A 26,355-nucleotide genomic window follows, 5' to 3' on the forward strand; every position below is an offset into this window, starting at 1 on the left:
TGGGCATTCATTGTGACCCAGCCACATGGGCCAGGAAGTGTGTGTGTGTGTGTGTGTGTGTAGACATATTGTGGTGGTGAACACAGTTCTATATAGTGAAGCCCCCCACCATCATGTGAAACTCTGGAGAGCCCCTCTCCTGTGCCAGTCTTCTCCAAGGTGGCATAGCCAAGGACTTGCAAGCACAGGAGCTTGAGCTAGGTTCAAATCTTGGTAAGTTTGCGCTTCCCTTATTGATGTCTTTATTTAGGCTTTGTGACGGGTCAACATGGAGATATTTATGGGAGCAGTCCCCCCAGGATCACAGTTGACACTTGGGGTTGAGTGAACCCCAGTGCTGGTGGGAGAGTTGAGCAGGGCTATTTTAGCGACCAGCATCTGCTTCACGGATGTTGATAACCTGGAGAGGAGGTATTTTTGGATTTAGGTACGGGAGGCGTGGGTAGTCTGTATTTAATAGTGTACGAGGAGGCTGGCCTCATTCTTCCTTCTGCTCTGGATTCCTAGCACTTAACCACAGGAGCACATCCTTGAGTCGCCCGAGGGCCCAGCACATCTCCGATAGCAGAGCTAGGCTGCCTGTCCAGTGTCCACCCCGTCTTATTAAGACCCCTGCTCTTCTGGACTCTCGGCCCCCACTGGCGGGAGTGGGCTGGCTCCCTTTTTTCTCTGTTCACATTACTGGTTCTTGTGAGGGTGTTTGGCTCTGTCCCAGATCTTCCAAAGACAGAGTCTTAAGTCTGAAAGGAGAATTTGTGGACACCATATATTTTAGTTCAAAACCTCCAAATGGAATCCTTTTAATATGCGTTTTCTTGAGAAATATGTAAATTAATAATTGCTTCATACATTATTCAAGAAAAACTTATTTTGTATCACTGATAGCTCTCCTCGTCTTATATAAAGATATGCTAATGGATTTAATTAAAATAATTATACTGAATAATGTCGCCTGAACTTTACCCTAAAATAGTATCTATTAATCATCATCAGTAGTAATATTTTTAGCCAGAGAGACACTTACAACATTAAACGGATGCCAGATAGAAAGAACATTTTTTTTTTTTTGTTGGATTAAGTTGGCAATCTCATGAGATGCATGACAATTTAATTTGCTTAGACTATAAAATTTCCTTAATATCATTAACCTGCACTATTTTAGCAATTAAAAAACTTTTAGCCTTTTCTGCCCCTTCATAGTGCTTTTAGGAGTTCTTTCTCTTTCCCTCTGATCTTTTGGTCTCAGTGTGTCCCTTGTCCCTTTGATTCCATTTTGGCCTCACTTTCCTTCCCGAGAGCTGGGAGTGCTGAGTACCATGAGCTCCTGCCTGCCTGGTATGGGGATGAACCTGACTTTAAGAGGGACACTCAACAGCCTGTCTTTTAGAACAAGTAGAAATAGCTGTACCAGCAGCCAGGACTCTAAGTTTCTCGCTGGTGTCCTTCCCCGGCTTGCTGGCTTTCAGTCAGTGCCTAGTGGGATCCCTGGTGCCTCTGGCTTGTGCGTGCGGAAGCCTGAGCGCCTGTTCTCAGAGTCAGTGGGTGAGTGCACGCGTGTGCTTGCCCCAAGCCTAAATGTGTTTAGAATCGGACCTGTCCACCCTCAGGTGGACAGATGAAAGCTTCACCAAGTTCAAAGAAAAACTCAAGCTGGGAAGTTGACTTTGCTGGGTTTAAAATCAAATGTGAAGAAATGACTTGCAAGTTCTCTTATGGCTCAACGAGCAGGAAACGAATGAGCAAAGCTCAAAGCGGTGAATTCATCCAAATCCCCGGGTTCTTCTTTGCCCTTGGTTGGGCAGGTCATTTGGTGTATCCACTCAGGGTAGGGACAGTGGTTCCCAGCCTGATGGGGATGGTCTGAGAGGTACCTAGTCTACTTGGCTCTGTCTCTGGGGACATCCGCCGACACTGTCCACTGTCCCACAGTCATTCTCACAGCACATCTCCATGAGATGGCAGGTGGTCATCCACTATGGGAGGCCCTGAGGCAGCACTGGGGGAGGCTGGCATCTCAGCTGCTTGTGACAGTTCACAAGAACCTGCCTGATGTGTTTAAATGAAGACCTCCACTGATTTACCCTAAATAATAAGACCAAACAAAACCAGAAAAGTCGAAAATGTTTCTATCATCCTGACCTCTGTGATTTGGTGACCAGTTCTACTCAGTATCTGTCATGGTATGTAGCCCTTTATAAAGGGAAGTCCCAACTGAATGAAGACTGGGGATTGAGAGGTCTGCACAGTGAGGGTGTCTGGGTTAGTCTTGTGTGTGTGTCCACACGCCACGCGTGCCACTGTGGGAGGTGGCAGTGGCCAAGGTCTGCTGAGCACTGGTGTTGTGTTGGGATCCCGAGCTGAGCTTACCATGTGCATGACCACCTTCCATCCCAGCAGCCCCCATAGGCAGGTCCTCCTGAGCCGGGACCACCCTTCCATCCCAGCAGCCCCCGGAGGTAGGTCCTCCTGAGCCAGGACCACCCTTCCATCCCAGCAGCCCCCGGAGGTAGGTCCTCCTGAGCCAGGACCACCTTTCCATCCCAGCAGCCCCCATAGGCAGGTCCTCCTGAGCCGGGACCACCCTTCCATCCCAGCAGCCCCCATAGGCAGGTCCTCCTGAGCCAGGACCACCCTTCCATCCCAGCAGCCCCTGGAGGTAGGTCCTCCTGAGCCAGGACCACCCTTCCATCCCAGCAGCCCCTGGAGGTAGGTCCTCCTGAGCCGGGACCACCCTTCCATCCCAGCAGCCCCTGGAGGTAGGTCCTCCTGAGCCAGGACCACCCTTCCATCCCAGCAGCCCCTGGAGGTAGGTCCTCCTGAGCCGGGACCACCCTTCCATCCCAGCAGCCCCTGGAGGTAGGTCCTCCTGAGCCAGGACCACCCTTCCATCCCAGCAGCCCCTGGAGGCAGGTCCTTGAAAGCACCATGGCTTTACCTGGCAGCACTGATGGAAAAGGGCACCCTCTGGCATTGCCCGGACAGGTGGTGGACGCAGGCTGTGCACTCTCTCCTCTGGCCCGAGCCTGCCCTGAGCCCCCTTGGGCCCTGCTTCCTGTAGACTCTGCTTCCGGCTCTTCCTGTGTGTGGTGTACTCCGACTTTTGTTTTGGAGGTGTCTCTGCAGAGAAGATCCCGCCCGCACCTGTCTCCGGTGGGTGCCCCTGACTTACCCACCAGCCTACTTATGCACCAGCTTGTGCCCCTCACCAGGCTCTTGAAGCTGCAGCCCTTCTCTCAACAGAGACCTCAGTGTAGCACAGCTGTCCAGCTCCCTGGGGGCTGCCCAAGCCTTTCCATGCCAAGTGCAAACAGAGTCCAAAGCACTGGAGATTGGTCCTTGGCAGTGGCAGGGTGGCACACGCCAGGGAGGAGGTGGCGCCTGTGAGGAGGCCTGGAGGGTGGGCCCCTGAGCACCTTGCCTTGCTGGCTCTGCACCTTTCCTCTCCTCCCCAGGGATGGTGACCGAGGTGAAAGCAGAGGCGGGGTGGGGGGGTGGTTTCCTTGAGAATCAAGAGGTGCTGTGCCAGGGTGAGGTGGTCTGGGAGTCGTGGGGGCCAGCCCTGGCCTGTGTTCTCTGTGAGGAGTGCGGGAGACCAGGGGAGTGACTAGGCCCACTGTGTTCATTCCCAAGGGGCTTGTGGTCTTCGGGGGTGTGGGCAGGTCAACCTGGGATCTCTGAGGGGAATGTGAGTGCCCTAGGTGCCTGACCCAGCATCCTGTGTCCTGGGGAATGAGGTCTGAGCTCTGGACTGAGGGGAAATGGATTAACTGAGGTGGGGACTGCAATGGGGGAGGGGAGCAGGGACCCAGGAAGAGGAAATCGCCGTGGACAAGCCTCTGAGGAGCAGGAAAGCCTGGCCCACCTGGGAACCTGAAGAGGTTCAGCCTAGGCGGAGAGGGTCCTGTTGGTGGGCCAGTCCCCGGGCATCGAGGCTGGAGCCTCGGGGCCCTGAGAATGCTGACTGGGTCACATTTATCCCAAGAGCTGAGGGTGTCACCCAAGTTATATAACAGGAGGGCTTCTCTTGCTGTTCAGTGAGCCTGAACGAGGGGTCTGGGTGGAGGCAGGGAGGCCAGCTGGGAGGCTGTGCCAGGGAGAGGTGGAGGTTCGATGTTAGGTGGACCAACCTCTGCTCTGCGGCAAGGGGTCAGTAGTGTGGTTCCCTGGGGAAGGGATGGCTGGTGGGGCTCCATCAGAGGCAGTGGAGTTGGCAGAGTCATTGGGACAGCCCGCCAGAGGTCGTCGCTGTGGGTTACGGGTGCGGGGTGCAGGAGTGGGTTTTGTGGGTTCGAGGTGCGGGGCGCAGGAGAGACGGCCTCCAAGATCAGCCTTAGGCGTCGGTAGCTTATATGAGGTGATGTTCCTGAGGGGGAAGGGTTATGTGGGGAGACCCCAGGGACCCCCACATGTAGGGAGGACCCAAGACATTGGGAAGGAGGGCTCAGGGGAGTGTGAGTCATGGGTGCCCCGAGGTGAGGTGGCAGCCGTGCTATAGGAAGGGTGGCCTAAGAAGAGGTTGCTGCCATTGTGACTCAGATCTCTGGCTCAACAGGGGTTGTCCTTCAGCCGTGGTTGCTGTACGACGTGGTGTCTGTGGTCTTGGTCGGAGGACCAGAGCTCTGGGCTGCCCAGCATTGTGGGATCCTCCCTGGCCTTGCCTCAGCAGGCACGGTCCGCTCGGAGGACACGCTTGGTGTGGGAGGCCTGGGGAATGGGCAGGGAAGCCCGGGAGCCCTGGCTGTCCTGGCCCTCGGCCCATCCTGGTTAACACAGGGTGGGTGGCCGAAGGGGCCCCGGGGGCAGGCAGGCCACAAAGGCCTGTTCTTGTGTGTTGCTGTCGCTCTGTCCTTGTGAAGTGGTATTTATGAAGCGGCTGCAGGCAGAGGATGCTTTGTTGGGTACGGTATAAAATGCAGGAAGCCAAGCCGTCCCTCACCCTCTGGACATCCACAAACTAAACGAGACACGTTAGGAGACGGAAAGCAATCAGCCTGTGCAAACGCTTATTATTAAATGTCACGATGAATATTTTCTAGTTTCTCAAACTGACTCTGAGGTCGTCGAAGCAGAACGTTTGAAACGGGCATGAAATTATTCCTAGTTAATGCTGTTCGACTGCAGCTCCCCGCAGATAATCGGAATCCCTCAGTCGGGTTGGCGTTGAGGGCTGGGTTACCAGCGGAAAGAGCAGCCATCGTGCCTGTGATTCTGCAGTGGAGATTTAGGGGTGGAAGTTGTCCCCTGCCCCTGTCCTCTGGCCTGGGAGTGCTGGGACGTGCAGTGAAGGTGGTGCAGTGGGTTGGCAGCACCAGCCTTGGAGTGGGCAGGCTGCTCCAAATCCCAGCAGTGCCCATCTGAGCAAATGACTGCGCTTTTTTGCACCTTCACATTCTCATGGGTGACAGGGGACGATCCTGGACCTGCTCCAGAGGTTGCCATGAGGATTTCACACGTCCGTTTAGAGGAGCAGCCAGGTACATGTCTGGCGTGTGCAGGGTGCTCACGTTTGTTAGATCAGGAAACTCAGACTCATTAAAAGTGACTCAACTCTGGATCCTCCATCCTGGTCACCAGAGATGGGACTCGTGCTCAGCCTCCTGACAGGCATTTTCCATACCTGATAGGGGCAGCGTAATCTAGGTAATATGTTTTTAATCACTTTTCAAATTAAGGTATAATTCACACTCAGTAAAACACACTCCTCCTTATTGGGAAGTTCGTAGCTTTCCACAGAAGCGTAACACAGTTGCCCTGCCGAAGGGTCTCTGGGCTGGACCCGCTCCCACTGCAGACAACCCCTCTCCCACCTGGCCACCACGCAGGTTTTCCCTTTCCAGATTGGCCTGGAATGGAATCACATCGTCTTTCAAGTTAGCCTCTGTTTTTTCCTCCTGGGTGCGTCGGAGCTTCCTGGTGTGTTGGTCAGTGGTCCCTTCTTTCTGTGGTACTGAGTAGAGCTCCATGGTGTGGGTTCACCTCTTGAGGGACATTTGGGCTGCTTCTAACTTTTATCGATTATAAATAAAGCTGCTCTCAACTTTTCACTTGCGGGGTTTTTGTGAACATCCGTTTTAATTTCATCTGAGTAAATAAATATGCAGGACTGCAGTTACCCAGTTTCGGGGATCACTCATGGCTCACATTGAGACCACCATGTTCTTTTCTAAAGTCTCCTAAATATTTTTGCACTCAGACCAGCAGCAAATGCACCCGGCACATTCTTAGAGTTTTCTTTGAGTTGTTTTTAGCCTCTCTAATGGACGGTCGTGGTCTCTCACTGTGGTCATTTTAGTTTGCCCTTCCCTGATGAGTAGTGGTGCAGAGTAAGTTGCTTGCTCCTTATCTGCTATCCATGTGTCTTCCTCAGAGAAGTGCCCCCCCCCCCCCGCCTTTGGCGGAGGTGGAGGATTGTTTTCTTACGGCTGAGCTTTAAGAGCTCTTGGTACATCCTGGATACCAATCTCCATCAGATCCTGATTTGCAACACTCTCCCCGTGCTGTGCATGGCTCCTGTTTTGTTATCTAAACAGCACTTTTCCAAGAGTCTCAGCTCTTTGTTGGGATGTTTTCATTTAAAGATTGTGCTGTTAGTATCACATCTTAAAAATCTTAACCCAGGGTCTCTCCTGAAGTTTCATAGTTCCAAGTTTTTCATTTAAGATCTGTGCTGCATTTGAAGTTAACTTTTGTACACATGTGAGCTATGGAATGGAATTTATTTGGTGTTGGTATAGGGGTAGTGAACTTTGGTAGCAAATCCATTGACTGCATATGTTCCGGGATCCAACCCAGGGCCTCCTGCATGTTGGGCAAGCCACTGCACATTGAGCTGCATATTGAGCTACATCCGCAGCCCCAGGGTCATATTTTTGGGGCGAGTTTCTGACTACTTGCTTTTGGAGGGTGGTAATAACAACTTTTCACGTAATGGGTATAATATTTTGTCCTGTTGTCTTCTCAATTTGAATCTAAGTGTTAATGCAGTCCGTTGATGTAGCTGGCACTGGCCAGTTTCCTTCATGGAGGTAGAACTCAGCCTATCTCCATGAAGGAATTAGGGTCACAGGTGGCAAAGCCAGGACAGGACGCTTGAGATCCAGAACATTCCCCAGCAGTGTATAACAGAGGCCTTGGGTCTGCGGCATACCCCAAATTGAATTTTAATTCCAGCTTAGTTCATTACTTGCTGTGTGAACAGGGGCAGCGTAATTAATGTCTCCTTTGTCACTTGCTTCTTCCAACACAGCTAACTCCCGGTAGTGGGTCGGCTAGAATTAGTGCTGAGCTTCGCAGGGCCCAAGCCCCGTGCAATGCGGGCAGCGGGGTCTGTGATCACCATGACTGCCCTGACCAAGGCTGTGGGTTTTCTAGATAAAGCAGAACTTGTTACTAAAGAACAAAATGATTCCTTAACTAGGGATACACAGGTGTGTAGGAGACGAGTTTTAGGATGGAGCAAGGGCATTTCGTCTGCATTGCTGAATGAGGAATGGGCTTCAGGCGAGAAGGTCTTCTGGGACCGTCTTGGTTTCATTGCGTGAAGCCTTGTTAGGAGGCCACGTTAGTGTCACGTTAGTGCCACATTAGTGACGGGGCGGTGGTCTGCCTGCGGGCCAGGCGTGCGTTCCTGTTGCTGTCCCTTGTGCTGTCTTGCGTCGCGTCGCATGTCCATGCTAGCTCCTGCCCTTCTGTGGCCTGGGGGAGCTGCCTTCACTCTCCTCACGCTCAGCCGTCAGCCTCTGTCTGAAGCGGTTCTCTTCTTGCCACGTCTGTGGTCTTGATAGGAATCAGAAATTTCTGCCAACGCTGGCCCCTGCACTCGGCTCAGCCCTCTCTCCTCTTGGTTTGCAGGGGGCGGCCCTGAAGTACTTGCCGACCATCGTCAACGACGTGAAGCTGGTGTTCGACCCCAAGGAGCTCAGGTAACTAGGCGCCAGGCGGGCGCCAGGCGGGCGCTCAGCCACCACGCCTTCCTGGGGCTGCTGTCGTCCGGGGCATGCTCCGGGCCTGCCTCGGGTCAGTGCCCTGGACTGCCCCGGGGCATGGGCTGCTGCTGGTGTCTGTCACTTTGCTAATTATCACTTTGTGTGGGGAAGTTGTCACCCATCAGCAGGCACTGGGAATACGACGCCAGTTGGGCATTTTGCATGGTTAGGTTTTGATTTTCAATTCGTAGCTGTTGGTTTTTGTCTCATTTTGTTTTGCTTTCACAACCCGAAAGTCCTCACATAGGTGTTCTCCCCTGCTCTTGTGTCACCTCCCCTTCTTTATAACGGGTGTAGCTTCTCCTGAGCTCCTGAGGGAGGCGCTGAGAACGCTAGGCAGAAGAATCAGACAAGAATTTTTTTAAATCCCCAAAGACAAACTGGGTGGGAGACAGCCACAGGGCTTTCACTGAGGAGGGAACTGGCAACCAGGTCCTTCCTTTTGCCCTGGAACATGTCGCCCCGTGTGGTGTCTTTGTACAGCCCGCAAAGGCATCTGGCACAAGTTGGAGGACTCAGGGCTGGAGAAACAGGGGAGGCGTGGAAACTGCGTCTACTGGGGTGCGGCCATACTCTGCTCCCATCCTCCCGTGCTCAGGGGGATCAGCCTCTTGTCCATCAGAGGAGCACAGCAGAGTCACGGTCCCTGCTCGAGCCTCATGCTTGGAGCTCCAGGGAAGTCCTGCTGAGGCCCTCTGTTCTTGGTGCACGTCTGTCCGCATTAGTCCCTTTTATACTGATTTCAAATGTGACATTAAAAGTCATGTTTGTATATTTTCCTGCTTGGATCATCAACCCATGTTTTAATAAAGTGGAAGTGATCACAGGAGAGAAAAATTCACACTTAAGTCCACTACCCAGACGCAGCCAGAAAGACCTGGATCCTTAACACGCTGCAGACACACCCCTCAGAGGCCCACCTTCTTTTCTTTAGGACCACTCTTGCACTCACACATCTTATTTCCCGTGTCTTCAAATCCTCTTTTGCATCGTAATTATTAACGACTTTCACGGTGTGCCATTCTCTGCTGGCCCATCATTTGCTTAAGCCACAACCACAGACGTGACATCTATTATGTGCTTTCTCCATACAAAATGGGCATTTCACAAAGCACCTCCATGCGCGAGTCAATTAGTCTTTACAACAATGGCATGACATTGGTTCTATTATTAGCCTAATTTTGCTTCTCTGCAGTCACTCAGCTGGCCAGTGGCACTGGTTCAAGGCCAACCCTGGCTTTCTGATTATAAAGAACAGGCCTCTAACTATTGTGCTGCCTGAAGGGTGCCGAGTGAAGTCTGCTCTTTATCTTTACAAAATATACAGGGATACATTTTTTTTTTGTAGCTTAATTGTATATCATTAGGATAATCAAAGAAGTGGAATTACTTGTTCTTATATTTTCTTAAAAGATTTTTAATAGATATTTAAAATCCAAAAGGTCAAACTAACATTCCATTAGTTCGTCTCCACTGTCTCCATACCCAGACTTTGCAGTGCTGGGAAGTAGCCTTTGACAGGACCAGCCTATTGACCCATAAGCAGTGCTTCCCGTTCTTGTTGCTTTCCTTGAGATGCCAGGGGGTGCTCTTCTGGTATTCCTTCATAGTTCTGGCCATTTGTGAAAGGAAAGTTTTAAATGTTTTTATTGAAATACTAGGTGAATACTCTGAAGTCACCTGTTTATAGTGTTCAGTTCAATAGATTTTTTAGTGCATGTTTCAGAACATTTTATTTCCCCAGTAAGATCCCTTGTGCCATTATCAGTCCTTTCTCACTGCTACCCCTGCCCTAGGCAATCACCCATCTATTCTTTGTATCTGTAGATTTAGCTTCTCCAGGTGTTTCATAAATGGGCTCATTCAACATTGGCTTTCACTTAGCGTCATGTTTCAGGGTTCACCTGGGTTGTAGCAAGGGTCAGTGCGTGCTTCTTTGTTTGGATGAATTTTATGGACAGACATGTGCATCTACTCCCCAGCTCATGGATATTTGGTTGTTTCTCCTTTTTCAGTACTATTTAACAGTGTCGTCACTTTCAGTCATATACACGTTTTTGTGTGGATATATACTTCCATTTATTGAGTTTATAATTAAAAATTGGAATTGCTGATTTACACGATGACTATGTTCAACATTTTGAGAAAATACAAAACCACGTTCCAAAGTGACTGTACTATTTCACACCCCCACCAGCATGGCGGGAGGGCTCCGGTTTCTTTAATCCTCAATGCTTGTTATTGCCTGTCATTTGAATAATAGCTATTTTAATGACTGTGAGTTAAAAAAGAAAACATTTATTTGGGGATGTGTGTAATTTTGGCCAATCTTGTGTGAGGGGCTTGTCCAGCATGCCAGTGGCATGTCAGGACCCTCGAGGGACCTCCTGTCTTGTAACAGCACCGGGTTGTTTGCTGTGTGTGTCTCAAGTATTTTGCTCATGTTCTTCCTCATAGTAAAATGTTCACCGAGTTCATCCTCAACATCCCCATGGGTTTGCTGACCATTCAGAAGCTCTACTGCTTGATTGAGATTGTTCACAGTGACCTCTTCACCCAGCACGGTGAGTTATGAGAGATATCATCACGGGATCCACGGTCTGCAGTCGTGGCCCCTCTGAATTCCCTCCTCCCTGCTGTGAGGAGTGGAGGTGGCATGTGGTTAAAACATGTCCAGCACAGGACAGGGAGACGTAGCCCTTACAAGAGAACAGTGATTGATGCAGTGTAGGTAGCAGCTCATTGGGAAATGAGTGCAGAAGGTGGTAGTTTGTCATTTGGGTGCACACCAAAGCCCGAGGATAATCAGCATACATTGTGGTCTTTAAACCGTGGGATTGTCTATCCTGGGGTGGCAATTACTAGCTTCCACTGAGATGATGGCAAAAAAAAGGTTCAGGTTTTCTTTAAATTTAGAAGTAATGGTTCTGTCATCATCTGAACTTTGCCATCTTTGACAGGGTTTCTTCCAACCCTGCTCAGAGTCATATGAATTCTGATGATTCCTCAACTCATTTATCCTGAAGAACACCTTATATTTTTCCTCATTATCTCCCCATCCTTTTTATTAATCACTTTTTTTCTGTTTGGACAGACTGAATTAATATTTTACATTTGTCAGGTTGTTTTATTGAAAACTTAAAAGCTGTGCATAATTCCTTAACCTTCCTCATTTATTGGACACAGGTGTGAGGTCTGCGGAGTGACATCCTGATGGCATAGATTTATTCTCTTTCTTCTGGGTCTGGATGCTGGGCTTCTCCATTCATTTTCTTGTGTCCTCAGGCTTGGTGTTGTTTGTGATTCCTCTGTGCTTTTCCAGCGACAAGCAGCGCTCATTGGGAAATGCCTGCTGAGAGGTTGCTGGCCGGACTGAGAATGCACTGTCTGGCGCAGTCCTCTGTGCCTTCTGGGTTGGTGGGCACCATGTTTGCCTGCTGGTTTACCTTTATCATATCACTGGAGTGTGTGCCTGTTGCCAATGTTTATGTTAAGAGATGACATTAAGAGTTCACATGGGTGGGAGTGTTCTTCTGGAGGAAGAAAAATACCAAATCAAGGAGGGGTGGCTTTGTGCAGCCCCTTCATGTAGACCTTTCTTTGGCCAGAACCCTGTTTCTCACTTCTATAAAAGAAAGTCAGCTGTCCCCGCCACCTGAGACTGAAATCACACAAATCTAGAGTGGGCCATTAATTCTGACTACTCGTATTTCAGGTCCCACTGAGAGGCTGGTACGTGAATTGTCTACTCCCTGGGTGACTGTTCCAAATCCTAGGGACTGCATGGGGTTTAGAGAAAGGCTGATGAGGAGGTGATATGTTGGGACCCAGCTTCCGCGGTCATGCCTGTATGGACTATGCTTCATACCGGAGCAAGTAAATTCTCCAAAAGTTTATACATAGGTCTCATTAGGTAGATTTTCCATCTACTCACCATTCAGTGCCAAGACAAACATATATGTCATAGAGAGAGGGAGAGAGATTGATTCTCCAAGAATTATGAAATTTATTCTGGACTGGCAGAGCATTGCATTGGGAATATGTGCTCTATAGCAAACTGTGGGTGTTTGCAAGGAGTCTGAGGCCAGGGAAAGGGTTTAGAGGCGAAATGAGGAGGATTCCATCGGGAATTTTAAGTAGTAATCCTTGGCTGGAATGACTGATGCCAAGAGTTAACAGCCCGAGGTGAGTGGTCGGTGGCTGGGCAGACGTCCTGATGAAGCTACTCCTTGTACAGGGTTGCCGTGGCTCTGAGAAAGCCTGCAGTTTTGGCAGATTCTTCTGAGAGCTGCTGTCCCTTCTTTCATAAACCTGCTTCTTTTGACAGGGTTGACATAGTGGGTCCGTTTTTATTTTGACAACTTTCACATTTCTTCCACGTTCTCTGCTTTTGATCAAGATTCTTCCCTGAACACACTGCCGATTGGCCCTCTCACACTTGGAGCTTGATTGGCCATTACTGCTGGGATGTGCTTTTCTGGGCTGTCCTTCTGCTCCCACATTGGGGACAGAAGTGATTAGTGACTGGGAGTCATTGTCCCATCTAGAACAGGAGCATCTGGGGAGAGGTTCCCAGATGAAGCCACAGTGCAGTTGGTGCTCTCCACTTGGTGAGATGGGGGTCTTCTCAAAGCGCTGAGCCAGGCTGTTCTACCAGGAATTGTATTTCTGCAGGGTTTTGTCAGGCAACAGGTACAAATTTACAAAGGAAAATCCAGAAATATCCACAGGAGAATAAACGGCAGTCTGTGTAATAATTTGAATCAAGCAACATTATCTTTTTTCTTTATAGTCAGACTAATTTTTACCAAAGGTACTTGAAAGGAAAATGAGTTTGTTTATAAAGTGAGTTTTGTTTTATCAGAAAATTGTACTTGATTATTTGTTAGAGTGTTTTTACGAATCTGATTACAGGTGCTTCAAGGAAGAATGAAAACTATGTATTGCAAATGACTTAGAATAGGCATGGTTAGATTCTGATGAATTCAGCAGATGACAAGAAAATTTAGTGACTCTTGTTGCATTCAGTGCTGTGAGATGCCAGTCATGACTGAAGCCTTCATGCCAGGCCATCAGACTTTTAAAGATTTCATATGACCTTGCACAATCTTAGAATGTTTACATGAATAGTATATAGTAAACATCATTGTCAAGTAGTAGTCGTTTAGTTTTAAGCTTTTTAACCAGTAATAATCTCTCAAAAGACTTTAAAACAAATAGATGCTTAAAAAGACTAACTGTTTTTAAGATTTCGTTTTTTCCTAAGCCATCAGTAACCTAATAAAGACAGCCGAAAATACGATATGAACTTGCTAAAACAAAAAGTCCTTGTTTCCCAGGCCAATTTTTGTGAATTCTACTAAAATCAGAGCAATATTTTAAGAAAATTTTGTTGCTTCAAAATAGAGAATTAGATTCTGATTTTATATCGGTATATGAATGTTGTGAGTTTTAGAATCCTGAAGATGACTTTCACAGACGGTAGCAGACTAGGTCACACCTGTTTCTTCTCCAGAGAGTGGTCCTTAGGACCCTGGCATCTGCTCTGAGCCTGCAGTGTGCTGTGGCCGTTAGTTGTGCCCTGTTGTTCTTTTCTCCCATTTTGGAAGAGTCCAGCCGTTCAAAGTCAGGATAGCAGTTTTATTTGCTATAAATAAATCCCTTTCTATGGAAAAAGAAATCTCTTTTTTAATCTTCCGAGCAGAAGGAGATCTTTGTCCTGCAGCTCTTTTTTCTTTCTCTCTCCTGCTCACCCGCTACTTTCCGCCTTGTTTTCTTTCTCAAATTTACATTTCAGAACATTTCTTTAAAATCTTTGAATTTAGATAAAATTATTTCTTTTCTCAGTAAAAGATTTTGTCTTTTTTTAATAGTTTATTTTATTTTTTTTTTAAATTCAAACATATCTTGGTTTCTTTGTTATTTATACAGGGGCACTTGACCACTGAGCCACATCCGCAGCCCCATTTGATTTTATTTAGAGACAAGGTCTCCCTGAGTTGCTTAGCACTTCGCCATAGCTGAGGCTAGCTTTGAATTTGCAATCCTGCCTTGGCCTCCTGAGACACTCGGATTAAAGGCATGTGTCACTGCACTCGGCCAGAATTTTTAACTCTTGGTAATTTTTAGTGAAGACTCAGGAAGGAAGAAACCTTGAATTTTTCGTCATATGCCAGCCATTAATGAAAGTGTATGTGTCAGTAGGCCATCATGTATAGTCTTTACTTCATGAAATTTAAGTAGCTATGAAGTTTTGAATCTATATTTATATTCAGAGGCATTTATCTCATGCATATTTACTTCATTTGCTTATTTTTAAGCAATGATTCCCAGATTCCTTATGAAAATGAGGTATTAGATGAGCATTGCCATTTTATGTTACTTCTTTGTCAAGGAAAACCTTCAAACATTAAGGTGCTACACTTGATAGACGGGAAGAACCCACAATGCACTCTGTTCTCATCTGCAAAGTGGTTCTTAGGTCAGACTTGTTGTTTCATGATCCTAAACATTTGACAGAGATAAATATAACTCTGTTGAACCACGATACCTAAGCAAAAATGTGTACTAACAATTCTGAAGACCACTTCATTTTTACTTTACCAACAAATTGAGGAGACAGTAATATAGTAATATAATGTTATCAGTTTAGAAGAAGAGAGTTGTATCTGAATCATATTTATGAAAAAAATGGAACAGTTAAGGTCACCTTATCATATGGATAAACTTGAAGGTCTTTATTTATAGTCTTTTGAGCAAATGAGTTTAGGAGTTAACTCTTAGATGTTTGCATTTTACTAGGACTGTCTGAAATAGCAAACTTCAGGCAACCTTGAATAATAAAGTTATCTTAATATAAGCAAAAGAGTCAACAGATTTGAAATTGGCAGAAGAAAGAAAATACAGAGACCTGAAAATCCTTTACATGTTAAGCCTGTAATTGCTGTTTAAGAATCTCTCAGGGAGTCTCACAAGAAATTTTAAATCAGGCATGTAGGTCAAACCAAACTGTGAAGCCAGGCACACAGAATTGAAAGTGAATTCACCAGAGAAAGGCCATAAGATGTTACCATGAGCTCAATTATATTAAAAAGTGCAGGAGAAATCCCTGCCAAGCAAGAACAGAGCTGCCCGGGGAGTCCCCAGCAGACCTGTCCCTAGGAATTCCAGGCACAGCTAACTCTGATGGGTTTGAATTAAATTCTCCCATTGCTGCCCCAGTTGCCAAGAAATTGAAGAATTTCCTTTCCCTAAACTCTCACTCAGAAAATGAACGGTGCCTGCCAAAAGAGACCCTTAGTGGGAGTATTCACCGTAATGATGGCCTAAAGGAGGCCTGCCTTGTTCCTTAATGAAGGAATTCTTCAAGAAACCATCAGCAGCAGTCCTCTTCCAAAAAAGGGGCCTTCTACCTGAGAGAAGATCCACCAGGCAGAAAAAGACAAGCCACGGAAATGGGGGACTCAAAGACGCTTCCAGGGGTAGGTGGCTCTCTCTGAAGGTGGCCTTGTCTCTGTTCCCTCAGCAGTCACCAGATATGCCAACCTCAGAAGAAAAGAAAGAGATTCTCCAAAAACAACTTATTTGGGAAGAGCCCGCATAGCGCCTGGAACACAACATACATGCCATCGTGAACTCTGGGTGTTCACAGAGGCTAGACAAGGGGTCTTTTCCTAGATAAAAATGGGGAGGTTCACTTCAAATATTTGGAACAACAGCCCTTGGCTACAGTGGTTAGTAACTCGCATGTCCATCCTACAGTGCCCGAGCAGGTGTCGTGATGGAAGGTCCTTTAGCACAGGCCGCGGTGGTCCCTGCCCGGGCATGGATCTGTCGGAGTCTTGTGTGATCGTCATTATCAGGCAGTCCTGTAAGACTCTTCCTTCATAGCATCCTGGTTTCTCTGACTTGTTTTTGCCGTGGGTTGACATAAGTGACTTCATCTTGATTCTGGCAACTTTCACATTTTTTTCAGCACTGTCAATGAATGCCAGCTGTCAGTGAATGACACTTGTCAGTGGATCATCTGTGAATTGTGTTTGACCTTCGTCGAGTGTTATGTGACCGAGACCTTCTTGAGGACATACATATATGTCAGAATTTGTATTGCAAAGCTTTGTTCTGAATGTCATTGAGTTCCCTTTGAGTAAGGGCCTAAAACACAAAAGATTCAGTAAAAATACTTAAAATAGACCTGAGAAGATGGAAGGGCAGCGTAGAAGCGGGCTGTGTGTCCCACCCCTCCAGAGTTCAGGTTTGAAGTCACTGGAGAAGAGCTGCTCAGTGAGCTGGGTGACTGAGGGACACACTAGGTTCAACACTAGACAGAGACTTGGTTCCTGGAACAGAGAGCGAGGCAATGTGATCAGTTCTGCACCTGTACCTGCAGTTGGTACCCAGGCAGGTCAAGGTGGAGGGATCACACAAAGGGACAGACAGGGCGTATTTAACAAGATGGCTACAGAAACAGCAAGAACGTCAGTCTGAATTTCGCTGAACTCAGAACTGCACGGTGGGTGGATGCATGAGACATATTGTGTTTTTCTTGGGTTTTAAGCAGAGAACTGTGTCAGGGAGCCGTCTACTTGGGACTCCCTGAGCCCTGTTCCCTAAGCCTGCGCCTTAGGGAATTGTAATCCCCTGTATCTTCATCTCCCCTGGAGACCACAGCAAAGAGTAGCATGAAGGAAACAGCTGGAGCAAGCCATTGGAATAATTTTTATAGTGCGATTGCTTGAGCTGAGAAGCCAGTGAAACCCACTGACGCGCAGAGGGAACAGAGGCAGGCCCACTTGACTGTCCTGAAAACTCAGGGGTGCACACAGAGCATCCTGTCCACTCAGAATGGAGTTCAGCCCACTAGGCAGGGGCTGCCCCAGTGCCAGCCCCTTTGCAACACCAAGGCGCTCATAGCTCCGCAGGCTAGCTGGGGAATCTCCAGAGCCACCTAAGTCGCACTGGAGGATAAGGGTGGTGTGAAGTCTTTGTGGTTAGCCAGCCGACAGTGCTTCCCCTAGGTACCAAGAAACCTCCGAGAGCACGTGAAACTGCCCCCTGTACCAGAGGGGGAGTGGCTAACAAGTCGGGGAGGGCACAGTCCCCAGTGGCTGCCCGCTCACAGGCCCAAAATAGTACATTTAGCTGCCTTGGCTGGTCATGGATGAGGAGGATGTGGTGGAGACTGGATGGGTAGGATACAGAGGCTGAGCTTCACAGTGCCTTTTGCAGCAAGACTCTGATGGAGATGTGGGGGGGAATGCACAACCCCACCCCGTCTTGGAACCAGGCTGGTTCAGACTTTGCCTCTGCATTCAGAGCCAGTCAGAGGCTATGCAGCCAGAGCTTGGACACTGCGACACCTCTGATACCTGGCTGATTCACAAGTACCTGGAGGGAGTCTACCTGTGAAACACCTTGGCAAGGAGGCTTTTGTTGTCTTCACACATTTTTTTTTAATTTCACCTGTACTGTTTTCTATTTGGTTGGTTTGGGTTTCTGTCACTACTTGTTATTTTTTATAATTTTATATGATTGTAAATATTCATTAATTAAATATTATGTTTTCTTCCTCATTTTTGTTCCTTCCCCTTCTTTTTTCTTCTTTCTCTTCCCTCCTCTACACTTTTTTACTGTACCTTTTTTCCTTCCTTCTCTTTCCCTTCTATTTTCTGTTTAGCTTAATATTAATTTTGCTTCTATTACCTAGTTTTTTAGCCTGTTCTATGTAATCACTCCCCCTTTCTTTTCTTTGGTTAGTGGAGAGTTGGGGAACATTTTCAGTCAGTTTTTACGATATTTGATAATATGGCTTGTTGTAAAGCAGTAGCTGGTTCTGATGGATATTCTTTCTTCTCAAGATGGTATGGGACACAAACAGCACTTTGAATATGTTGAATGAGTGCTTTGGGGGTGAGATAAACCCTCAGCCTGGGGCATATCATAAAGAGAAGGAAGCTCACTAATAAGCTCCTCGTATGGTAGAGATCTCCCTCCCAAATTTCAACATGGAAACACAGATAATAAGAGATAACAAGGCAGTAAGATGCCTCTGAGAGGATAAAACTCCCCAACAACTAAATCCAAAGATAATAAAGTGGTGGAAATACTGGACAAAGAATTAAAAAAACTGATGGTTAAAATAGTCAATGAATTAAGAGAAGATCTGAGGGAGAAAATGCAGGGTATGAGAGAGAATTTCAATAAAGAGATAGATGTTCTGAAAAAGAATAAGAAATATTCAAAATGCAAAACTCACTTAATCAAATAAAAAAAATCACAGTAAAGAGTCTTACCAGTAGACTAGATCATACAGACGAAAGAATATCAGGGCTGATAGAAAAGATGGAGGAATTAGAACACTTAGACAATCATAAAGAAAAAAAACCCACAACAAACTGAGCAGAATATACAAGAGCTATTGGACAACATTAAAAGGCCAAATGTAAGAATAATAGGCCTTGAGGAAGCAGAGGAGATTCTTACTACTGACGTAGAGAACAGTAAAAAATATCAGACACTTTCTTTAATCTTGGGAAGGAAATAGACATCCAGGTACAGGAGGCATTTACAATTCAAAAGAGACAAGACCAGAAAAGAATTTCTCCTTGATACATCATTGTTAAAATTTCAAAAATATAGAGGAAAGAAAGAAATGTAAAAGCTGCAAGAGAAACCTACCAAATCATTTATAAAGGCAAACCCATCAGAAAACTGGCAGACTTCTCAACAGAACCTCTAAAGGTCAGGCGGACACAGAATGATGTATTTTAAGCCCTGAAAGGAAATAACTGCCCACCTACAGTACTGTATCCAGCAAAAGTATCCTTCAAAATTGAAGAAGAAATGAAAGCCTCCCCAGGTAAGCATAAACTAAAGCGATCATGAGCACTAAGCCAGCATTTCAGAAGGTACTTAAAGGAATCCTCCACACAGGAATATAAAAACAATCAAGGGAGCATGGGGCAGAACCACATCAGAAAAACAAATGACAAATGAGTATTATGAATAAGACACAATAACAGGAAGTAACATACACCTCCCTGCAATAGTGCTGACTGATCAGATTTTAAGACCAGAAACTTTGAAACTGTTTGAAGAAAAAAAAGAGAAGAAATGCTTCACTATATAGGCACAGGCAAAGACTTCCTGAGTAAGACCCCTGTAACTCAGGAAATAAGAGAAATATTAAATAAATGGCATAGCATCAAATTAAAAAACTTCTATATAGTAAAGGAAAAAAATAACAGAGTGAAGAGATAACCAACATAATGCAAAAAAAAAAAAAAAAATCTTCCACAAGCTATTTTTACAAGAGGATTAATATCCAGGATATATGAAGAACTCAAAACAATTAGCATTACAAAAAGCACATAACCCTGTCAGTAAATGAGCCAACAAACTGAACACTTTTCTAAACATGTATAAATGCCCAGCACTTATGTGAAGAAATGTTCAATATCTTTGGCCCTCAGGAAAATGCAAACCAAAACTACATTGAAATTTCATCTCACTTCAGTCAGAATGACAATTATTAAGAATACAAATAAGAGCCAAGCACAGTGGTGAATAAAGGTGCATGTAATCCCAGTGATTCAGGAGGGTGAGGCAGGATGATTGCAAGTTCTAGATAAGTCTCAGCAATTTAGGCCCTTTAAGCAACTTGGTGAGACCCTGTCTCGAAATTAAAGTAAATAAAAAAAGATGTGGCTTAGTGGTTAAGAACCCCTGGGTTCAATCATCAGTTCCAAAAAAAAAAAATCAAATAACTATAATTACTAATGAGGATGCAGAGGGAAAGCCACACTTACACACTGTTGGTGGGAATGTAAATTAGCACAACTGCTAGTGAAATTGGCATGGAAGTTCTTCTAAAAGGTAAAGGTAGATCTACCTTTTTATCCTACTACACCACTCTTTGGTGTTTATCCAAAAGAATTTAAAGCCAGCATATGTTAGAAATCTGTACATAGTTATGTTTATTGCAGCACAATGCACAATAGCCAAGTTACAGAACCAGGCGAGGTATTCATTCACAGGTGGATAAAGAAAATGCAGTGTATATATATATATGCACAATGGAGTTTGGTTCAGCACAAAGGAGAACAAACTCATGGCATTTTTCTGGAAAATGGATGGAAATGGAGACCATCATTTTGAATGAAATAAGTCAGAGTAGTGTGTCTCAGTGTATTCTCATATGTATTGTCTCATAAGTGGAAGGAAGAAGAAAAGATAGGCATAAAAAGGGACCCTATGAAGTCAGAAGGGAGACCCTTGGGATAGAGGAAGGGAACAAGGGAGGGAGGAGGGGAAGGGGAGGGATGTCTTGGGGAGAGAATTGATCAAATTATGTTTTTAGGTGTGCACACTATTCTGCATAGTTAATATGCACTGATTAAAAGTATTTGAAATGGAAGTTATTATAAGATTAAATCTGAAGGACATACCCCCTTCTCTTGTGGACACTTACTTTCTCTCTAGCTGGTGGGAAGCCTGATGGGAACCTCACTACTTGCTCTGGGTGATGATCTCAGCATAGGTGCCCGGGGACTGATTTCCTCTCCACAGTGCCCAGTTTCTGTTTTCACTCTTCTTCCACGAGTCTTTGTCATGGACGAACTCCAGTCCTTTTTGGAACTATGCAGTGAATCAATAAACACGTGGCATAGCTCCGTGAGGAGTTAGTAGGTAATATAATATTTTGAAATAATTAATATTTTTAATATAGAGCTAGTGGTTTGATCTTAATAGGAATTCATACCTAACATAGTAAGTGAAATTTATATGAAATCTATGAATCTAAAATTATTGTGGGTTAAGTGAGCCAAAATTAGCTGAAAGTGTTGTGTCTTACAAGGAGCTCCGGAATTCCCAATCAGTAGAGTTGTCTAAACCGTAATTGGCAGCCCAAATGTGCTTCTGAACTGTCGTGGCTGCCTGGAATCCTTTCAGAAGGCTTTGGCCAGTGTGAAAATGGTCTCGTTTGTTGAGCTTGGGTTTTAGGAGTCTCTCTGGATAGGGCAGCAGAGTTAGTCTTGATATCTTTCATTTGCAAGCTCTCTGCTTTTCCCATGCAGCTGACTGCTGTCTTACCTCCTTGTCAGGAAAGATTTATCAGCTGAAATCTTCTGGCTGGGCTGCTCTTACAAAGATGTCATTACTTTTACAAAATATTCTGTGCCACATTTAGTATAAATATTTAAAGCCAAACCATTTTTGATGAGATATGATGGCTCTGATTTTCATGCTTTGTTCAGTTTTTTATTAATTTGTAAAAAATATAGTTGTCTTTGTCCTTTTCCCTGATCCTACTGGAATCAGTTAAATGAGCTCTCCCTGTGTCTAGATCTGCAGAACTTGCCTTAAGTGGGTTTACCTGAGGTGCTGCTGCATGTGCCAGCCCTTCTGCAAGGTCCTCCTGAGGATGTGGCCTAATGCATCCATGAGCAAGTCACTGGGGCTCCTCTGTGGGTTCCCAGGTAGGAGCAAGGCTCCCCAGCCCCTGTCTCTTATCACTCCTAAACACCCACAAGTTCTTTTGCTCTAAAGCATTTGTTTCCATTCTCCACTAAAAATAAAATCAACCTAGTCTAGAACAAATAAAGGTGCATGTATTTGTGGTCAAATTAGGATTGCTGTCCAGGAAAAATGCAGATTTAAGAAGTCTTGAAAGTATGCTCCTATGGTTTATAGAACTGTATTAAAGGTTTACACACCAAATTACATCACTAGTTAGTCAAAAATTGTGACTGGTGGTAGCAAAAGCCAAGCTCTCTTGTAAGGAAGGGGCTGGGCGTGGTCTCTGTCTCTGGGTGGTGTGGGGAAAGGGTGTATTGTACAGAAGGTCCACAGAGGTTACACAGAGTTTAGGAAACCTAAATTGGCTCAGGTCAAAGGTCAGCATGGGTGTTGGAGTTGGGTGGGGCTGGGCTCATCTGCAGCCCATTTCAAAGTTTAGCCACTGCTGTGTCCCCAAGAGTTCTCAGTGTGCTGGACTCCACGTATCTGACCAGAACCAATGCCACTCCATTTTGATTCCCTTCCTTGGCACCATCTCCCCTGATATCAAAGCCATTCCACAACTGAAGGGGACCATTCTATGGAAATGGGGATTCCTGGGTGGGAATGGCTGCTCCTGGAAGAGCCTTCCCTGGCCAGGTTGGGCCCCTGGAGGCCACCGCTCTCAGCGCTCTGGCCGATCCCAGCCTTGTTTCCCCACTTCTCCGTTTTGCACATGGAGACAGAAGAGTTTGTTGGGCTACAGCAGGCGGCATTTCTCTTGGCACAGAGGGTTGCGTTGGGCCCCAACCCTTGTGGAACGGCCTGGAATGAGGACGGTGGGCTTCTGTCACTGCCGCCGTCTGCTCACAGAGAAGTGCAGACTTCCTCTCCTGCTCCTGGTCCCCAGGGACCACATGATGATCACCCCATTGAGGAGTGTGGGTTTGCTTCACTCTGTCCACCAGTTCAAATGGAATCTCTTCTGGAAACACCTTCACAGACACAGCCAGAAATAATGTGTCACCAGCTATCTGGGCACCCTATGGCCCAGTGGTTTGCACATAAAATTTACCTGTCCCAGGAGTTTCCTCCCAGAGGCACTGGGTTCACCTGCCTGGTGCTCCTCATGACAGCCCCGTCCACCTGTGAAATCATTGTTTCTTCCCTTGGTTACTGCATGTCACCCTTGGTCCCTCCCTAGAAGGAAAGCTCCCAAGCAGTGCCTTGTTCATCTTCTTTTTTCTCCACCGTTGGCACCTAGAGCCAGCCTGACCCCAGGTGCTGAGGGAGGGAGATGTACAAGGGTGTTCCAACCCAGCACCTCTTTCCCTGGAGCTAGTGCAAAAGGTGACGTGTGACCAGCCACACATGTGTGTCTTACTTGCTCCAAGGGAGGTGTCTCTCCTGGTTTGGCCTCTGGATGGCTTGATCACGTGGGAATGCGGGGATGTCTCTGAGAAGGGGAAACAATGAGAGAGGAAAGTGGGGGACTCCTGAGAAGCCTAAGTGGAAGGTCACCTGTGAGCAGTGCCATGAAGTCCACGCGGCCTTCAGTTGGCTTCTGACGTGCTGCTCCCCCAGTTTGTGGAAACGTGATGGGGTGTGCACAGTTCTACCCTACCTCTGACTCAAGATGCCTTCTTCTGAAAACCACATAACGTTTCCCACAGACAGAAAGTGGAGAGATGGCAGTAAGAAGGCTCATGTACTCGCCCCAGCTTCAAGAATTCTGAATTCAGGGCCAACGCTTTTTATCTGTGTGCACCCTGCACCCCAGACATTTTGAAGCAAATCCATCATCATGGCATTTCACTATAGTGGTAGGACTCAGCAATGATGTTGTACCTGAGTGGGAGCACTTACCCTGGGGCTGGTCCCTGTGCTCTGTCTCTCATCCACCTTGGATGTCCTGTCCACGCTCTTGTGCTGAGACACGTGGCCTTGGGCTCGTTAGCATGCTGTGCAGGAGGGCCAATGAATGGGCGGTAATGGCTTCTGAGCCTGGTCCAGCGACGTGACTTGACTGCGTGAGAGCTGGCTGAATAGACTACGTGCAGCACAAAACGTTGACTCTTGCATATCATCTGTGGTGTGGAGAGAGCTGATGTTCAAAGCAAGATACAAAGAGAAGGGAAGGTCGACACTTTGTAATTTGTAGCTTTGTTCTCATGTGATTATATTGTTGCCCACATAACTGACAAAAGCTATGAAAATTAAAGCTTAAATCCTATTATAGAAATGAAAAGTTTCAGTATAATTAAATTAAGCACTGGAACATCGAGGGTTAGGATTTATGTCCACAAAAATGTTCTACATTAATGTTATAGAAATTGGGATAAAATAAATCAACCTGAGCTAGCATTTACTTTTAAGAATGTCAGGAGCATTGGCTGTGCTTGCAGGAGGTCCTGTGAGCATCCCTGGGGCCGGGCACTCCTGTCCTCGGGCCTCCTCTGACCTGCAGCTCGGCATCGGAGCCCTTTGTGGGAAGCTTCTCGCAGTTAACATGGAATCATTTCTTTGTTTTCTAAGGTGTAATCTTCCTCTATTCCTGTGTTAACAGTGACATAGGCAATGTATATTTTATTTTAGCACTTACTGGGGACTTTTCCTTATGTCCTGTGTTTGTGTTCTGGAGGGGAATATAAGTCCTGATGTGCAAAGCTTTGAACATTCAAACTCTGAAGTTGAATGACAAGAACGTCCTTTTCCCCATTGGCAGCAGCTTTGGACTCCTGATGGATGGCTTCTCTTGTGAGCCTGCTATTCCTTGGCTGCCCTTTGGTTTGTCAGTTTCTGTTATTGCTGTGGTTTTCCTGGTGGGGATCAGTGGTGAGTGGGAATGGGAATGTCCTGTTTCCTCAAACTCTGTCCATCCTGTGCCCTTGTCTTCAGCATAGCAAATGGGCTCCTTTGAGATAATCTATCTCAGCCTTCTGAAAACTTCATTTCTATTCCATTTTAACAATCCAGAGTTTCTTTAAAATATAGGCCTAAAGAGTTTAAATTATGTTTGACATTTTTATTTTCAAGGTGAAAAGAATATCTTCTATTTATAAACAGAGTCAAACTCTGCTTTCAAATGGTGGAGGCATTAGTGACAGAAGCCCTGAGAAGTCTGAAGGCAAAGACTGGCATGCTGTGAGGCACTGTTGGGGTCAGATTCCTTTTTTTTTACAGTGAACAGGTCCATGAAAGAATATTTACATTTCTAAAAATTGCCCTATTAATAAAAAATGCTTCAAGTCACAAACAAGGAAAGCTGCATGGTTAATGTGTATCTATAGTATTAACGCTTTGGTCCATAAACAAATCAATACAATATCTCTTGAGTTTCTCTACTGTGGAAAATAGATCTTAAGCCCAGAACTACTCTGAAGTAGTTTTGTTAACTTGATGGATGTTTGTTCAGAGAGAAAAATTGGGGTTGGGGCTAATTTTGCCACAGTCACTTAATGGACCACTCGTATAGCATTTTGGAATACTTTATTTAATTAGTTTGCTGTGCTGATGACTTCTAATGAATGTTGCCAGCTGGGAACACTGAAAACTGGCTCTTTTAAATAATGTGGAATATAAACATCACATCCTCTTCTATTTTTATGCATACCTTAAGAAAACTTTTAATCTCTACCCCTGTATCACACTACCCTTTTCCCCGCATTCTGCATATCACTTTGTGTCTTTCATTACATATGGTTTTGAAGAGATCATTTGCTAAAACAGTGCAAGCTTTTAGAAATGACTTATTGAATGTCTTAGTGGTATCCATTTTGATCCCATCATAATTTATTGATCACCTACCATGTGCTCAGGACTGCGGGTAGCTGGTTTGAGTCCTCTGAGAGCCTTCAAGTCATCAACTTAAAAATGTAGAATTCAAAAAGAGTAATTATCTCAATTTACAGATAAGGACATCAAAGTTAAATAAGAAGGTCCAATGTGTACAAGCAACATCCCAGGCAGGGAGCTGTCCACCACCCTGGTGCTGATTAAGTCGCTGGCTTGTTCAAATCCATCATCTGCTCTTTTCTTAAAAGGTTTCACACCCACTGAATGAGGAATGCATTTTGAGAGCTGGATTGACTTAAAATGCTGTGTGGAATAAGACAAATAAAAGCTCAGGCACAAGCAAGTGCATACATGGGCTAGGCCCATATGAATCATAGAGTGTTGTGCTCACGTGTTCAGGAGTGGGCTTGTTCTCTCCTCTTTCTCTTTCTCTCTGTGATCATTTGGCAGTGCCAGCCTTTCCTCATGATGCAGTCTAAACTTCGTCACCCTGGTCTCCTGTTGACTCAATTCTGTGCCCACCTGGGAATGGGCTCCTGTCCCTGTTGCTTGATGCTCAGTATAGAAAGGACATTCTGAGGAGTGGGCCTCACCTTTTTTGTACCTCATCAGCAGATTGTGCCCCTCAGGCCTCCAGCCCGTGATTCCCTTTGGGGCCTGAGTGTGGATCTCTGTACCTTGTGATAATGTTGCTAGGGCAGTGGGAAGAGCCCCACATCAGCTTGCAGTCTTGCAGGTTTTGCTTCATGACCCTATTCTTCTACTAATGTATAAATCCCTGTCCACGAGCACAAGCCAGAGTTTCTTTAAAATGTAGGCCTACAACTGGCCCGCAGTCATTTATGTTCAATGTATAAATCTCATTGTGAGGGCACCAGGAAGAGCACATGGGCAGGACCACTCACACCCCAACTCTGTTCCTGGCTGCCTCTTTTCTCCAGTGATAGGACATCTGTCCATAGTGCTGTGTGTCCTTCCTTATTTTCTCATCTTCCATATGATGAGTCTGCCCACAGACTGGCAGACTTACCAAACACCTCCTTGATCTCTCCCATCCACATAGTAGATAGACTCCCTG

The 26,355-nt window shown here is 46.0% G+C and overlaps 1 protein-coding gene across 2 annotated transcripts in view; it reads left to right on the plus strand.

Annotated features, from left to right (window-relative positions):
* The window catches only part of Dock1 (dedicator of cytokinesis 1), a 446,698-nt gene that overhangs the window by 143,940 nt on the left and 276,403 nt on the right, over window positions 1-26,355 (plus strand). For both annotated transcript variants that reach the window (XM_046448858.2, XM_046448859.2), the window contains exons 24-25: window positions 7,852-7,922; window positions 10,443-10,549. In XM_046448858.2, coding sequence (XP_046304814.1) covers window positions 7,852-7,922; window positions 10,443-10,549 — 178 coding nt within the window. The remainder of the gene's footprint in view (window positions 1-7,851; window positions 7,923-10,442; window positions 10,550-26,355) is intronic.

Source organism: Marmota monax, unplaced genomic scaffold, assembly GCF_021218885.2.
Source record: "Marmota monax isolate L192 unplaced genomic scaffold, Marmota_monax_Labrador192_F-V1.1 WCK01_AAM20220418_F8-fsc00076, whole genome shotgun sequence".
NCBI classification, from domain to species: Eukaryota; Metazoa; Chordata; class Mammalia; order Rodentia; family Sciuridae; genus Marmota; species Marmota monax.